The 16,006-nt window shown below is 40.7% G+C and overlaps 1 protein-coding gene across 1 annotated transcript in view; it reads right to left on the minus strand.

The window, feature by feature from the left end:
- Nucleotides 1-16,006, minus strand: part of LOC144768737 (integrin alpha-M-like) — a 364,452-nt gene that overhangs the window by 20,853 nt on the left and 327,593 nt on the right. The window contains exons 25-27 of the mRNA XM_078652620.1: nt 14,808-14,915; nt 10,088-10,171; nt 529-642 (exon numbers count right to left, since the gene is read on the minus strand). Coding sequence (XP_078508746.1) covers nt 529-642; nt 10,088-10,171; nt 14,808-14,915 — 306 coding nt within the window. The remainder of the gene's footprint in view (nt 1-528; nt 643-10,087; nt 10,172-14,807; nt 14,916-16,006) is intronic.

The raw sequence follows: 16,006 nt of genomic DNA on the forward strand, positions 1-16,006 counted from the left end.
CAGGCCCTTGCAGCCAAAGGGAGGGACCAAGCCTCCAGAGCCCCTCTAACCCTTGAGGGGAGGCAAAACCAGCCCAGGGCCAATTAATAAATGTGAGATGTGGTAGACTAAGGGGCCTCTCTTCAAATTTGCTGGGAAGCCCATCATTTTGGGTTACACTACTAATCAGTATTGGATCTTTAAGATAGCTTTGCTGGTGATGCCTCGTCTATAGATATCGATGTATTAGAAGGTTTTTTGGTTATAACTGTGTCATCAACGAGGCCATAGAACTGAAGGGTCATGTGCCCTTTTGCTGTAAACCATGAACACCTTATTTAAAGAGTTAACTAAGCTTCCACATACATTTGAAAATTACTTGGCCAGGTCAACTCTTCCCAAGCATCCACTTGAAGTCAGTCTCATCGCCTATCAAGTCTCTGATCTTCTTTGGTTTCCTAAGTGTGGTACACTGCATGAGGTGGGTGTTCCATTTCTTAGATATGCAAGATGAAACAGGAAGCATAAAACAGAAAGAAATGGTGATACCTGAGAGATCCACCTGGAAAACACGTCTCCTTTTATGACAAAATCCACCTTCTGGTCTACCTTCAGTAACGTTACATTACACTGGATCCGTTTACAGCGGGCAACGCTGCAATCCTGCATGGCAGGAGGAACCGAAAAAAAACATCAAGAATTCATTAGGTTATGTTTATGGACACAATGAAAATAAATGAGAGCAAATTGTTTATTATAGGGGGACTAGGTCCGAGATATTAAGGACAGTATGGAATTAAAATATAAAAAATGCATATACAAGTAGAAAATAAAAGGTGAAAGTAACCTACAGGCATTCCACATTAATATCGACTCCACAATATTATGCTACCAAAATGTAGTGGACAAAATATCGTGGAACGTAATATCAACAAACATAATATATATATATATATATATATATATTCACAGAAAAAACCATAGGTTATAGACCATATATAGTTAGGAATTAGCATTTACAAAACCTTGAAAATTCACTGAAAAAACCATAGGTTATAGACCATATATAGTTAGGAATTAGCATTTAGAAAACCTTATTTTACTCACACAAAACCATTGAAATTCCATATATAGTTAGTTGCACTAACTATATATCGCGCACCCGCAATCCACTGCTGATGATGTCACATATTACATCATTCATGACATGGTCAGTGACATCACTGATGACATCACTGATGACATCACTGATGACATCTCAAATGACATCACTGATGACAACATCCAGTGATTATGTGTTTCTGTAAAGTTTAAATATGTTTTACATATTGAAGAATGAGTGGATGTATAAGTGTCTGAATGAAGGTTTTAGTAGGTGCGTGATTGACTGTATGAGTGAGTGATTAAATGCGTCTTACTAAATGCACGGGTTAGTGACTAAACTGTCTGAAAGTGTGCATCAGCATGTCTGTTGTTGTGCAAGCTGCTGCATGTGTTGATCAGTAGCTATATAAGTAGCTATATGGGTTATTGATTGGTTGCACAAGTATTTGTATGGGAGACTGAGTGTGTGTATGGCTGGCTGGGAGGTGTGTGACTCTGTGCAGATCAATGTGTACTTGTATCAGTGATTCTATAAGAGAGTAAGTATGTGTTAGTATATGTTTGAAAATGTAAGGTACTCTATGTTTAACTGTGTAGATTAGAAAATGGAACTGTGATTGATTCTTTACAGGACTGACTAGGTGTGTGAGTAACTCCATGGATGAGTGGCAGAGTGTGAGTGTCTGTATAGGTGTATGAGTGCATATGATAGTGTTGTAAAGATGAGTGATTGTATGTATGAATGATTGTATGGGTGAATGAGTGAATGTGTGTGTAGACGTAGGAATCAGTGAGTGCGTATGTAGTAACTAGTATTGGTGTGTCAATGGTTTCAAAAATTATACTCTGTATTTAACACTGGGTGTAACAGAGGTTATATTAAAGTGTGAGGAGATGCATTGTATTGTCACATTAATGATATCATCATTGATGTGACCATTGATGTCAAATGAGATATCATCAGTGATGTCATTTGAGATGTCATCAGTGATGTCATCAGTGATGTCACTGACCATGTCATGAATGATGTAATATGTGACATCATCAGCAGTGGATTGCGGGTGCGCGATATATAGTTAGTGCAACTAACTATATATGGAATTTCAATGGTTTTGTGTGAGTAAAATAAGGTTTTCTAAATGCTAATTCCTAACTATATATGGTCTATAACCTATGGTTTTTTCAGTGAATTTTCAAGGTTTTGTAAATGCTAATTCCTAACTATATATGGTCTATAACCTATGGTTTTTTTCTGTGAATTTCATTGGTTTTTTAACAGCTAATATCTGTAGCTGTAAAATGTATTCTTCTTTAAATCCAAAAATATATTTTATATGTTTATGAATAATTTTTTTTTTTAATATTTTTTTTTCTACGTTCCCGCTTCGCGAATCGGGAAGCTTCCCGTTAGCTGACCTTGATGCCGCGAAATAGACCGCGAGCCGGTAAACGTTTCTTTACCGCAAGTGCCGCGTTAGAAAACAACATCGTGACGCCTCCCGTCCGCATGACGTTCCACGTTGTCGCGTGATACGTCATATGACGTGCTACGTTAGCGAACTGGTACGCGAAGCGAGTCGCAAAGCGCAGGTTTCTGGAAGCAAACCGGGAGGCCCTGCAAAGCGCTTAACGTAAACACAGCAAGTCATGTGACTTGGTAATAACACTTTTCATTGGTTCATTTCACTTTTGGTTTCCTAATGATGTAAGACTAGGTCATATAATCTAAAATGAACACTTTTGATTGGTTGAGAACTCTTGTTTTTCCCAAATGATGAAAATCCCTCCTTCTTTCCTCACTCTGACTTTCATCATTGTGAGAGAAAGACCCTTTGTGATCACTGAGCAATGGCTTCTTTAGTAGCTTCAGCTGGTGCTTCCCCACCACCTCCACCACATCCAAGGAAGAGTGGACCACCTGCTCAAGTTATAATTCAACAAGAAGAGGAAGAAGAGGAACAGGACGACGAGCACGAAGAGAGGCAGTTTTTGCCTGAGCAGCCCAAGACGTCTCACCGGAAAGAAAACTTCATTTGGCAATTTTTTAAAATTCCCAAAGGTCAGAAAAAAGTAAATGCAAGATACGTAACTTGCCTTATATGTCAAGATAGACTGTCCAGAGGAACCGAGAAAAAATACAGTTTCGGAAACTACACAATGCATCGCCATATGACTAGGTGGCATCCTAACAACTACAGTGCTGCACAGTTTCGGAACGACCTAGATAATCTCCCTATTATGGCCAGAAGATCTGTTGTACCGGAATCAGCTGATGACTCCTATCATTACTCACGAGTTGGTTTGTCCTGGCGAAAGGATTATGGCTGTGGCATTGATGCATGGACTACTTGGTCCCTGGAATTTACTGGCGGCAGCACAGTCTTTCTTGGAACAGAGCTTTCTTGAAAACCCACCGAGCTGTCCTCTGATGGTGATAGAGGATCCGGTGCTGGGAGAGCACGTATGTTCTTTTCCGCTTTTAAATTGGATGGCTGAACTGTTTTCGGATGAAGACGGTGACTTCCTATTGGAGGCTGTTGCAGCTTATTTTGCATACACAGTTATGTCATAGACCTTTTTCATGTTTGATATGCTGAGTACTAGCATTTCATTGACAATTCATTGACTTATTTGTCAAGTTTTTATTATTTACCTTGCCTATTGGCTTAAGACTCGATAAAGTACTTGGCTGTTTTATTTTTCTTTAGCATTACATTTTCCTAGTTTTTAATGCTTTACCTTGCGGACCGTCCACATATAAACTTGCAATCTACTCTCATGAGATGGCACTTCTATTATCTTATTCAGTTTGTTTCCGGATCATGGGGAGGTGTCATCTAGGTCCTGGATATCTTTACACCGTGTTAAGTTAGCATGGGCTCATTACCGGTTTAAACGCCATTTTTCCTTTTTTGCAACTTCTGCACACGACACTTAGTTGTTGCTTTAGCTTTCCACCTAGTAGTTTATCGTGGTTTACATGAGAATAATATGTTATTGCTCTACTATCTGCTTTGCTTGTTAAACTATATCTGTACAGCGAGTGCTAAAGTTTCAAGAACAACACGATACAGAATTGTTATGAGGTCTGATCTCCACGACTTCATACTCATAACATAAGTGCAACTTCTGCCAATTCTGGGCATGAGGCGGGTTTTATATTGCTTTGCCGAACACACATACACAACAGTTGATGCGGTTCACATGAAGAGAGAGCTGGTGTATGCTGATGTGATTCCTTCAAATCTAAGACACTAAAGTATGGGCACGCCCTAAACCAACACAAAGAGACCTTCTTAGCAAATAATATAATATGTGTATTAGGGAGGGTGAGATATAAGCAGCCGCGGGCCGTGGAGGGAGTTACGGTGAGGCAGGGAGGCGGGGAGGGGGAGAAGCAGGGTGGAGCCCTCTCTACCTTGCCCCTCCCCCTCCCCGCCTCCCTGCCCCACCGTAACTCCCTCCACGGCCCGCGGCTGCTTATAAGTGTTGCTAACTCTTATTCATTTACAGCATGTTAACATACTGTCACCATTCGCTTTTTATGTACTAGTAACTATGCTGGTAATTTTGCTACTGATAATATGTGTACTTGTATTCTCCACCCTGCTTCTCCCCCTCCCCGCCTCCCTGCCTCACCGTAACTCCCTCCACGGCCCACGGCTGCTTATAAGTGTTGCTAACTCTTATTCATTTACAGCATGTTAACATACTGTCACCATTCGCTTTTTATGTACTACTGACTATGCTGGTAATTTTGCTACTGATAATATGTGTACTTGTATAATCTAAGATACTACGCCTCAGAAGACGGCATTAGTAAATAAACATTTCAAATACACATGTGTTCTTCTTAACTCCATGTTCTGGTTTCTAAGAAATATATAACGACCGACTGTTCATGAGTTCCACGTATCCTGAGGTACTATAAGTTCATATTCTGGATTGTCTAAACATTGAGAGTTTGTTATATCCAATGTGACACTGTACCTAGCTTGCTAAGGAGTTTTTGATTACTAACGTGAGTTTTGGGACACCCTAATTCGCCGAGGTTCCAATCCTCTGTCCACAGTTCTGTGTGAGAACAGAAACCCTGCGACAGGGGCACCCCCGACCCTTGCTGGAGCTTCATCACACTTGCGATACAACTCCAGCAATGCGCCACCTTTACGGCACAGATACATCACGCATCTGTGCTGTTTTTGCCCCATGATGCGCCGCATTGTAAATGCAGCACACCATAGGTGACGGAACAGCGGCACAGAATGACTAACACATCCCTGGTGATGCGCCAGTCATCATAAATGTATCCCTATGCTTCTTATCTTGTTAGAGATGAACCGCCATATGTATCATCAAAGTTTTTTGCATTTCCTAAATAGCGAACTTTAAGGAATAAATAGCGATTCTTTACCATTCCTAGTTTGCGATTAGCTATTTGCTAATTACAAATTACCCATTCATTTCCTTCATTTCCATAGGGCGGTTGGACTCACTTTTAGCTCGAACGGCTGAATGGATTTGCACGAAACTTGGCAAAATTGTAGGGACTGGTAGCCCGATGTGCCTTTGCTATGTCTCAAGATATATGCTCCAGTGGTTTTTACGAAAATTAACTTTGAAAAATATATATTGGGCTACATTGGCCTATATATATGTTGGAGCCCAAATGTAGCCCAATGTAGCCCAATGAAGCCCAATGTAGCCCAATGTAGCCCAAAGATGGCCGCCAGACACACAAAAAAACAAATGTAGCCCAAATATCAGCCAGATGTAGCCCAACTATAGCCCAGTGACAGAATGACCAATCCGCTTCGCAAACCTCCGTTACGCGAGGCGGAGCGCTGTTACAGATATATATCTTTTTTTGAACGTTAATTTCTCAAAATCCACTGGAGCACATATATTGAGACCTAGCAAAGGCACATCGGGCTACCAGTCCCTACAATTTTGCCAAGTTTCGTGCAAATCCATTCAGCCGTTCGATTATTATTATTATTTATTTTTTTTTGCCCCGCGGGGCCCTTTTAAAACCTCCACATCAAACCTAGGGGGTCAGCGAGGATCTACTATTCCCCCTTATGGTCATTTGCCCCTTCGCTTTGGCCTCCTCTTGTCTCTCGATCCTACCGAGAGACAAGATGGCGGCCGCTACGGACTGTTTGGAATGTTGACAGACGCCAGAGAACCAATCAGCTTCGCTTCACAAAGCTCCGTTGCGCGAAAAGTACGCGTCCTGGGCCGCTGCCCGGTCCGCTGTTACAGATATATATCTTTTTTTAAACGTTAATTTCTCAAAATCCACTGGAGCACATATATTGAGACCTACAAAAGGCACATCGGGCTACCAGTCCCTACAATTTTGCCAAGTTTCGTGCAAATCCATTCAGCCGTTCGGGCTAAAAGTGAGGCCAACCGCCCTATGGAAAACTCAATGTTAAAAACACGTTTTGGGACCCCCCTTTTTTCTCGGCCCCCACTGGACGAACCCCCCCCAAATTTTCAAGGGCTGCTCAGAAACAAAATGTGCCATTTACCTGAAAATTTCAGCCAATTCCGTCCACAAACGCCAAAGTTATTAGACATAGAATTTTCAAAAAACCCATAGAGAAAAAATCCTAACTATATATACCTACTGGCGACCGCCAGTAGGTAATATATATATATATATATATATATATATATATATATATATATATATATATATATAGGTAAATATTTGTTTAATTTACTTAACTTCACATATATGTACTTTGAAGATGGATAACTTTTGTGAATATGGTTGGTTGTCTTCCACTACTCCTAGCCCTATAATTCTGTTTCATCTCCCTCAATAACCATCTATGCACCCCTGCATGCAGTGTATGTTGTCAATGTAGCCAATCAAAGTTTTGGCGTTCAGGAACGCGTGAGTGATCTGCTTCATCTGATTTATACATTAGGGTCTTATTTGCACATTCCACTGTTGTTGTTTAGATGCAGTTCACAGCAAACAGCCAACAGAGAGCTGCAGAGAAAGATACAGAAGACTCATAAAGAGATTTATGAAATGAGCAATACCTAAGCACATAGAAAAAATAAACACAAGGGTGGATATTATCAATGCTTTGCGTTAAACACCGCAAATCACGCTTAGTGCAATTTTGAATATCGCTGGTTTACATCGCCGTGTTAGCGGCGTTTTTACAACGCCTTGCTCACAGGCGATGTACAAACCTGCGATAGACAGCGATATTCATCATTAGCATGTGAAATCAAGGGATGATTTCACACGCTAAAAAAAAGATTGATATTAGGGGAGTGTGGACGTAACCAAACAATGGTACTGGTAATAAGGCCAAAAGAGCTGCAGATTAAAATTTTGCAAATACAGGCGTACCCTTTGAATGGATACAAATTGTAAAAGTCCTCATTTCTATTATATTAAATTTATATTATGTGTATTTGTAAAGCACAGTATCACCCGCAGGGGCATCCTAGCATTAATTAGGTGTGCATGGCTAGCCCTGCCTTTATTTTATAAAAGGGCTGTTACTGGCATTGGAATGCGTTTCGGCTGTGAGTTCAACCTTTGTCAAACAAAGAACAACATTTTCTGTAGACAATTTATATTGTCCATGTAATGTTAATTAGACCAACATAGACAAAATACTTTAAAATTGTCAAATAGCAGTTTTAAAAGTCAAACATCACAAAAGACCTGCAATGTTCAGCAAAATGAAACCCGCAACTTACAGCATTGATTAGAGTCAAAATCAGGTTGAAAGGAAAACTTGATTTGCTCTGTTGACCTCCAATAATTAAAGATTTTGTAAATATTCACTTTGTTCCTTCAAAATTGACTGCTCATAAAGTCAATTTTTCACTTGGATGTCCATATACATTTAAATCCATTAAAATGTATGACTTCACAACACTACTATATCCTTTAAACAGACGCTATATGAAAAATTTCCCCCGCAAAATCCAAGGAATGAACAGCATTCCACAATATGGAAAGTCCCTGCTTATTTTATTGGATTAGAATGTATATAGACATTCAAATGAAAAATTGAGTTTATCAGCATTCAATTTTGAAGGAACAACATGAATTGAAATTTTTAATATTAATTTATAATCGCGTGCGATATTCGTGACTACGACGCAACCGCTAGAGTGACCCCCCCCCCCCCGCGTACCATTGCTGGGATGTCGCGACTACCGACGTCATCGTGAATATTATATATATATATCTAATAACTAACTATAACGGCTAAATTTCTCTGGTTTTGTAAGAGTGAAATGTCAGCCTAACTATAAACCTTTGTTTTTTTCAGTGAATTTCTAAGGATTTAAAAAAAATCTATTTCCTAACTATAACGTCCCTGTAACCTTTGGTTTTTTCAGTGAAAATAAAAATATTTCAGATTGAGATAGGCTGCGAAACAGCCGAAACGCATCACTGAATGTTCTTTTAACCTGCATGGCTGTGGAAGGCCCTATGCATTAAAGAAAAGTGAACACCTCCAGTCTAAGTGTGCGTGCTCTTTGTTGAAATACGGGAGTTGACTTTGTATATATATTTTATATATATATATATATATATATAGTTAGGAATAGTATATCTATACTTACCCATTTGCATTTACCGCCTCAATATTTTGCCCCTCAATATTTTTGGCACAATATTCTTTCCACGCAATATTTTTGTTTCTGATAATCTGTCAGTAATCTGCCCTTTGGTAGGATGATTAATCGAAAAGCCAGGTCTTCAGCTTCTTGTGGAATTCAGGAAGAGAGGATGAAGCTCTGAAGGGGGAGTGGGAGGTATTTCTATGCTTAAGGGGTGATGTAAGAGAATGCCTGTCCTTCTGATCTGTTTTGTGCATGCGTGGGATGTGTGTGAGCCCTGCAGAGTGGAGATGTCTGGGTGGTTGATAGAAGGAGATGTGACTATTTGGTTAAGTGGTGCCTAAAGATTGCAGTGCTTCGAATGTGTGTGAAAAGAGTTTTAAATAAGCATGTTTGTGTATTGGGAGCTCCTTAAGGTGAGGTGTCATGGGAGAGTTCTGTGATGGAAGTGTGGATGAGTCTGGCTGCTGAGTTCAGGATGGTTTGTAGTTGTTTTGTGAGTTGCTTTGTGATGTTATTATCTAATCTCATATCGCCTAGTAGACTTGTGACCTTATTTATGCCTTCCCAGGCAACCCACCATCCTGCCGGGAGGCTGGAGGTCCACTCCGGCAGAGGTCTAGCCTTTGAAATTTAGAACTCTTAGCCTACTTATCCCTCTTTTACGAAGCACGGTGCCATCACAGTGTCTCCATCCTCAGCGGAGAAATTTGCCAAGCGGGTGCCGTGTTTAAAGCGCCAACTCTGCAACCTATTTTGCTCAGAGAAAACAACTTTCAAAGCAGGAGTTTCTTCTTTCTGAACAAATGTGAAAAGGTCCCAGGGTGCATGGAGCTATTTCTCTGTGGGAGCTATTTAACATTTTCCCTCAATGGTTCCTTTAAATGGACTGACATGAGCTTGGAAAATGGGCTATAGTCACACCGCCCTCAATCAGGGACAACCAACTCTGTGACCCAGCTGTTCCAGTGGCGGGCAGACTGCTAAGACAAGGATTACTGCTGGTAGAGCCAGCTGAGGCTCCACGATGAGAACCCAATGCTTTCACCGTACACAAAAAAAGAGCATGGACACCACAAATCTAGCAGGGCAGGACAAACACCTGTGTAAGGCATTCTTAACACTCCATCTAAACCCTGAAAAAAGGCACTTAATGTACAAAATATGTTTTTCCCCAAAAACTCAGTATCAGAGGGACACTCTATGGTTATAAAAATGATAATCAATTAGTCATTCACAAAATCGCAAAGGTAGGTAATGCCACCTGGAATTGCATGTGAGCATTTTATGAACATCGCAAGAAAAGAGCACCTTCTCCTGCGCCTCCCTTTGATATTCTACTTGCAAAGGACACTTCGCAGCCACTATGTGTGTGAGGAACAATCATGCTTACCACAATAGGACGAGTCTTCATCTTCTCTGCAAAATCTGGAACACCCGGAGTTTCTCCAATAGATTTACACATAACTGACTCATTCTGTGGAAAGTAATGACAGAAGTAAGAATTTGTACCAGTGAAAAACTTACAATGTCAGTGATCTAGAAGTACAATGCATGATCAAGGGTACACCGACCTGAAAAACATTCTGTGTGCTCTAACTGTATACTAATTAGTTTTTCTCGGTTTGTGGTAGATTTATCAAGCAAGAACAAGTTCCTCATGTGTAACTGAGCAGTTTCCTTCTTGATTGGGTTCCAACTTGCAGCAGGGGTCTAAGTGTGCCTTAATATGGAACGATAGAAGGTTTTTATGTGTGCTATAAGAGGCTAGGCTTAGCCAAGAAACCAAGTAAGTTTATAGGCGCCACAAATTCAGGGCAAGACCGGCCTGTAATCCTTGAAGCATAGTTTTGTACTGGAAGGGGTACCCTCCGGTATCAATCCTTTGCTTCAGAGAACACACACACCCTTGCGCTATGGGGCAAGGGTATGTGCATTAGTGCATGGCTACCCAAAAATGCACTAGTACATGGGAGGAGAAAAACAGCACCATATCACCAGACATTTCCCTACTGGACTGGAGCCCCTAGAGGCTCCTTCTTACCACACGGAGTTGCTCCTTGTGCCACTTTCACTTTCCCCACCTTCCCAAGGTTAATTGTATCAGCAGTGAAGGCTTCAAGCAAGAGAGAAAGAGAGGGAGGGCAGGGTATGGTAAAGAGTAAATCACCAGAAGGGTAGAAGAGAGAGATGAGGGATGGGTAGAGGGGGAATGGATGGAAAAAGAGACATTACAGTAGATGAAGAAAGCGGGTCTGGTTTGAATATTTTTGACAGGGCTGCTATGGTTCCCAAGTTCAGCCCTGTGCAAACGTTTTACAGACTAAGTGGTCCATAAAGGAGAGAGCACCTGCATTTGGAAACTACTTGCTGGATACTATGGGGGAATGAGTAGTGACTGGTTTGAAACATGAGTATACCATACCTGGGACATTCTTCATGTATGATAATTTTTTTAAAGCAGGGGTTGGAGAATCCTAAAAACAGCATGATGGGCTGGGCTTCATTGGAAGGATGTTTTAGTTCCTAATAGTACCTTTGAGAAGGAATTACTTCATTTTTGCTTATTTTGACGATCAATTCCCATGTTTCTGATAGTTAAACAGTAAAATCAAGAAACGTAGGTACTGGGGGTTCATTGTAATTTTCAATGAACGAATTCTGTTTTTCTTGTTGTCATTTCATATCTGGTTCCTTTGTCTGATTCGAGATTTGAACTAGGCCTGTGCAAACACGTGCAAGAGGCATTTTCTGCCTGAACCAGTCTCCTGTTGGTATTTTGTGTACCTTTGTGCGTTTTTTTTCAAATTTCAGGAGAGATCCTGGCAATCCATGTTTTCTGCCATTTATGCAATTTTGCATAACTCTCAGAATATTTCTCACACCCATAGTTGCAACACCTCTATGTTATCTGTTTTCCACATTATGGGGCCGATTACGATTGCGGATTTCCCGCCTCCACCGGGCCGGCGGAAGCCACCGCCGGCCCGGAGGATGCGGGAAATCCGCCGGGGAGCCTTGCAAGACCCACCGCCATATTAGGATGGCTGGTGGGTCTTACTATCTGTCCGCCGGGTGGCGGTCACATCCTAATTTGCACGGAGGGATCGCCGCTGCCCCTGCGGACGGTCCCTCCTTCTCTATGGTGGCAGACGGACTCAGGTCCGTCCGCCATCATAATCGGCCCCATTGTGCGAAGTTAACTGAGATGTCATGCACGAAGATGGTCTTTCATAATTTGTTTTCGATTATTAGCTACTGATGTGCTGTAGCAAAGGCCTTGTTGCTTTGGTGGTCACAGGCTTGGTTATAGGAAAGCCTGGTAAGCTGTCTATTTTGCAGCAGTGTACATCAGACTGGAAATATGTTTTAGTTTTTATCTTTCTCCTGCTATTGGCTATAACCTTTACATGGCAGAGACAGAATTAAACCACTTCAAGAACTTAATACAGCAGGTCTTATTCTTGGTAATTCAACAGTAAGTCAGACCAGGAGTAGGTCACAACCACTCATAAAAAAGCTTTCAATATCGGATCAAGAATGCCTTATCCCATGCCAATATTTTCCATTGCAAGTGGGTGGTTTTTACCAAAAGCATATCTTGCCTGGTTTCCATGGTTAGCTTTTTGAATTGTTGTTGCATCGGATATTATGTTAGTATGTTAGTGGGTCTACTCTATTTATGCTGGTAGATATGTTTTTCTTATTGCTGAGACTGACTCCTTGTTTGGGCTCAGTCCTAATGAGACTGGCCTAAAGTTATCTACAGGGCACTTAATGTGTGGGTGTTGGGAGGCATCAGTCTCATGGAACTCATTTAAGGGGTGCGAGGGGCAAAATCATTGCAAGGAACACAGTGGTGACTCAGCATTCCTTATTTGAAGACCATTTTTCGTTATACATATATTGAATAATGTTATAATAATCCCTAATAGTATAATTACAAAATGGAGCACACTTAGCTGTAACAGGACCTTCGGTGGCAGCTGTAGTAAGTACAAATGTTTTTAAATGTATGTTGTGTATGTGCTTGGGGTCAGAGTGTGTTTATGTGAGAGAGTGTTTGATGGAAATGCATGTCTAGCAATGTTTGTATATAGGGATTTGCATCAAACTCAATGGGTGGTTGCATTAGAATGCCCATGCACCACCCAAGGAATGCTCCCTTGATGCAAAGTATGCAAAAAAGCGAATAGCACAACTTTGCACTGCTTTGGATTGGATTGCTATGCAACCAAGGCCTGACTTGAGGTGGATAGTAAATATCATCGTAAAACTTTGTGCTGGGTTTGCATCTCAAATGTGACAAAAACCCGGTGCAAAGCAGTAGTAAGCCTTGTCCTGAGTGTCAGTAAGTATGAGTGTGTGAAATTAGGAGGGAATGCAAGTCAGTGAGTGAGAATGAATAAAAATGTGTTTAAGGGGCTGGAAGAGAGTGTGAATGAGAGAATGACTGAGAGTGAGTGAATGTGAGTATCAGCAAGAATGTAATGTGATGATTATGAGTTTGTCGCTGGCACTGGCATACCGAAGGTAGTTATTGTCTTATAGAGACACCCAGGAACAAATACTGGTGCTTGCAATCTGAAGCAGTTCTTAGCACAACAAATAACCTGTGACAAAGTACTGCTCTTGCATACTTGGGTTAGACCTTAGCATTAAGGGCACAATGGCCAAAATACTGCTACTAGCATACTAAAGGTAATTCATGGCACATAGAGCATCGTGGATCAATACTGGAATAATTGAGGCACGTCTTGACATGTAGACCACAATGGCAAAATGCTACTGCTAGCACTATTGAGGTAATTCTTGGCATAAAGGTGGATAACTGTGCATATAGGAGGTTAGCAGCCATACCGAGGTAATTTTGATCTAAGGGTCACCTATTGTTTATAGACAGCATAAATTGCAAAGTTCTGGCACAGTCATATTTTATGTCATTTTTTAAATAAGAGGGTACTCATACAATATGGGGCCCCCCATGATGAAGTCCTGGCCCTAATGCAACATAGGTAATTTATGATGTATGGATTAGCTCCTGTGGAACATTTGGTTTTTATTCGAGTGGCACACCATAAAAAGTACCCATTCAGCTGCTCTGGCAATTTAGCAAATGTATGCAAAAATTATGCGTTGAAGTGCACTATTTTACCCCATTCTCTAAAAAAAAATCTTGGCTGGGGGAACTCTGTAGAAGCGCCTTGTTTACTTGCTTTGCTCATGCATTACTATTCAGGGCAAGTATTATCCCCCCGAACATTCATAGATCAAGGGCCTGATTCACAAAGGTAAACTTACGCTTTTGTGTAAAGTTTACAATTGTTTACTAATCACAAAGGTATTTTACTAGTAGTTTCTTTAGGACTGTGGATTCTCCGCTTATAGAAAAACAGGACATTTTCTGTGTTATGCCGGTATATTAATCATGCAATTCTTATGGAACTTCATCAGTCTCAATTATTGGGATGTTCCAATCATATAACATGCATGCCTGGCAGAAATCAGGGTAAAGGGTCATAATATGTCAGTTCCTGTGATGTCATTGAGGTCAAAGAGTATGTGATCTCACTTTCACTAACCCTGGCATTTTGGTAAATTGACCACCCCTGATCAGTTTGTGTTGCTTTGAGATTGTTGTGGAGGGCTCGCCAGTGGTTGCTGGGACATAGCTTTATCAGGTTGACTTCATCTGTTATAAGGGAGAGTTGTTACCTTCACTCAAACACAAAAGGCAGAAGGCCCATTCTGGTGCCCGCCAACAATTTCATACATAAATCAATAATGGGTATTATAATGACAGGCTGTAGAAAAAAGCTGTGGTTTGTGAAACCCAACTCATATGTCAATACGGAGTGACACTGTTCTTCTCTGAAAATAGCAAATTAAACAAGTCACCAGTCTCCGCAACTAGCCTTTTCAATAGGAGTAATTTGTTCTAATGTGTTGTGCCCATAAACATATTTTCTAACTTCTTTTAACTATTTTACATTTGTTTTTATCAATATGTTGTAATATTGTCCTTTTGCACAGTGACAGTATGTTCATTGAATGCAAATTGTGGTCTATATCTGATAGCATGCCCCACAACTCTCTTTAACACACATCAGTACCTTCCACAGGAGAACGTCTTCGGTCTTCCAGACCTGGGCAGTTCCAAGCTCCACTGGGTACTGCAGGGTGACTATGACAGGGAGATCTCGCTGACCTAAATTATTTACCTGAAAGACAAAAAATATGTTGAGGCCAATGATGTAGGGTGACCAACTTGCATGGTTGCAAATTCAGGATGGTAGGTGTAAAAATTGAGGGCAAAGGGTCAAAATTCAGGGCGAAAATTCAGGATAGAAGGTCAAAATTCAGGACAAATCATCGGATCTAAAGGTACGTTTTAGAGACACATCAGAGGAAGTTATGTGATAGTATAAATGTACATAACCAGACATCCACTTAAGTACAAGTCTAAATAATTTCATATTAGGTTGAAACAATCGTGCACTTCACGGTTTTTTGGTATGTGCACTGCTTTGAGCAACTGTGCAGGTCTTTTTGAGGTATTTCATATGATAATCTACTTTTATGGTTACTGCACTGAGTTGTCCAGTCTGATAATTTGTTTACAACTCATGGTCGTGAGCAGACATGTATAGTGAGAGAAGTGCTCAGGAAGGTCTGCTCGGATAGAATTTTGTTATTAGTATCTTGTGTCTGAGTGCCATTGTGAGATGTAAAGCGGCAAGCATAGGTGAACTAAAGGGAGAATTGCTGTGATGAACCCACTATAGGGAACGCATTATGCGTGTTTCAGCAAGTGGAACTTAAATATAGAATCTGACTTTGCTTATGGGGTCTTCACAGAGAGTTGCACAGGCTAACGAAAGTCACAAAGGTGCTTTTCCCTGTAGCTTTCTTAAAGAAGGCAATTTCAATATAGTATTACATAGTTTAATTATGACGCCTTGCCTATAGTTACAAACACAATATACATCTCAAGCACCGCTCATGGCACTATGAGGCTCTTCCTAAAACCTTGCACCTAAAACAAAGCATGCAAACATTTACAATTACTAGTGTAACATTCAAGTAGCAGTTGATTGTCACTCAAAATGTCATATGCATGATGTATTGATCCCATGCATAAGCACACAGCAAATACAGAATATTAACACATAGGCAAGGGAGTAGCCAGAAAATTTAAATACTTCCCACTTTGAACTAAAGCTCTTATGGCACCAAGAAAGCAAAGTCAGTGATCACAACCGTCCCCAGAAGAGCTCTCTTATCATGGATCTAGCCGGTAAACAGCCATGAC

Source organism: Lissotriton helveticus, chromosome 7 (genome assembly GCF_964261635.1).
Source record: "Lissotriton helveticus chromosome 7, aLisHel1.1, whole genome shotgun sequence".
NCBI classification, from domain to species: Eukaryota; Metazoa; Chordata; class Amphibia; order Caudata; family Salamandridae; genus Lissotriton; species Lissotriton helveticus.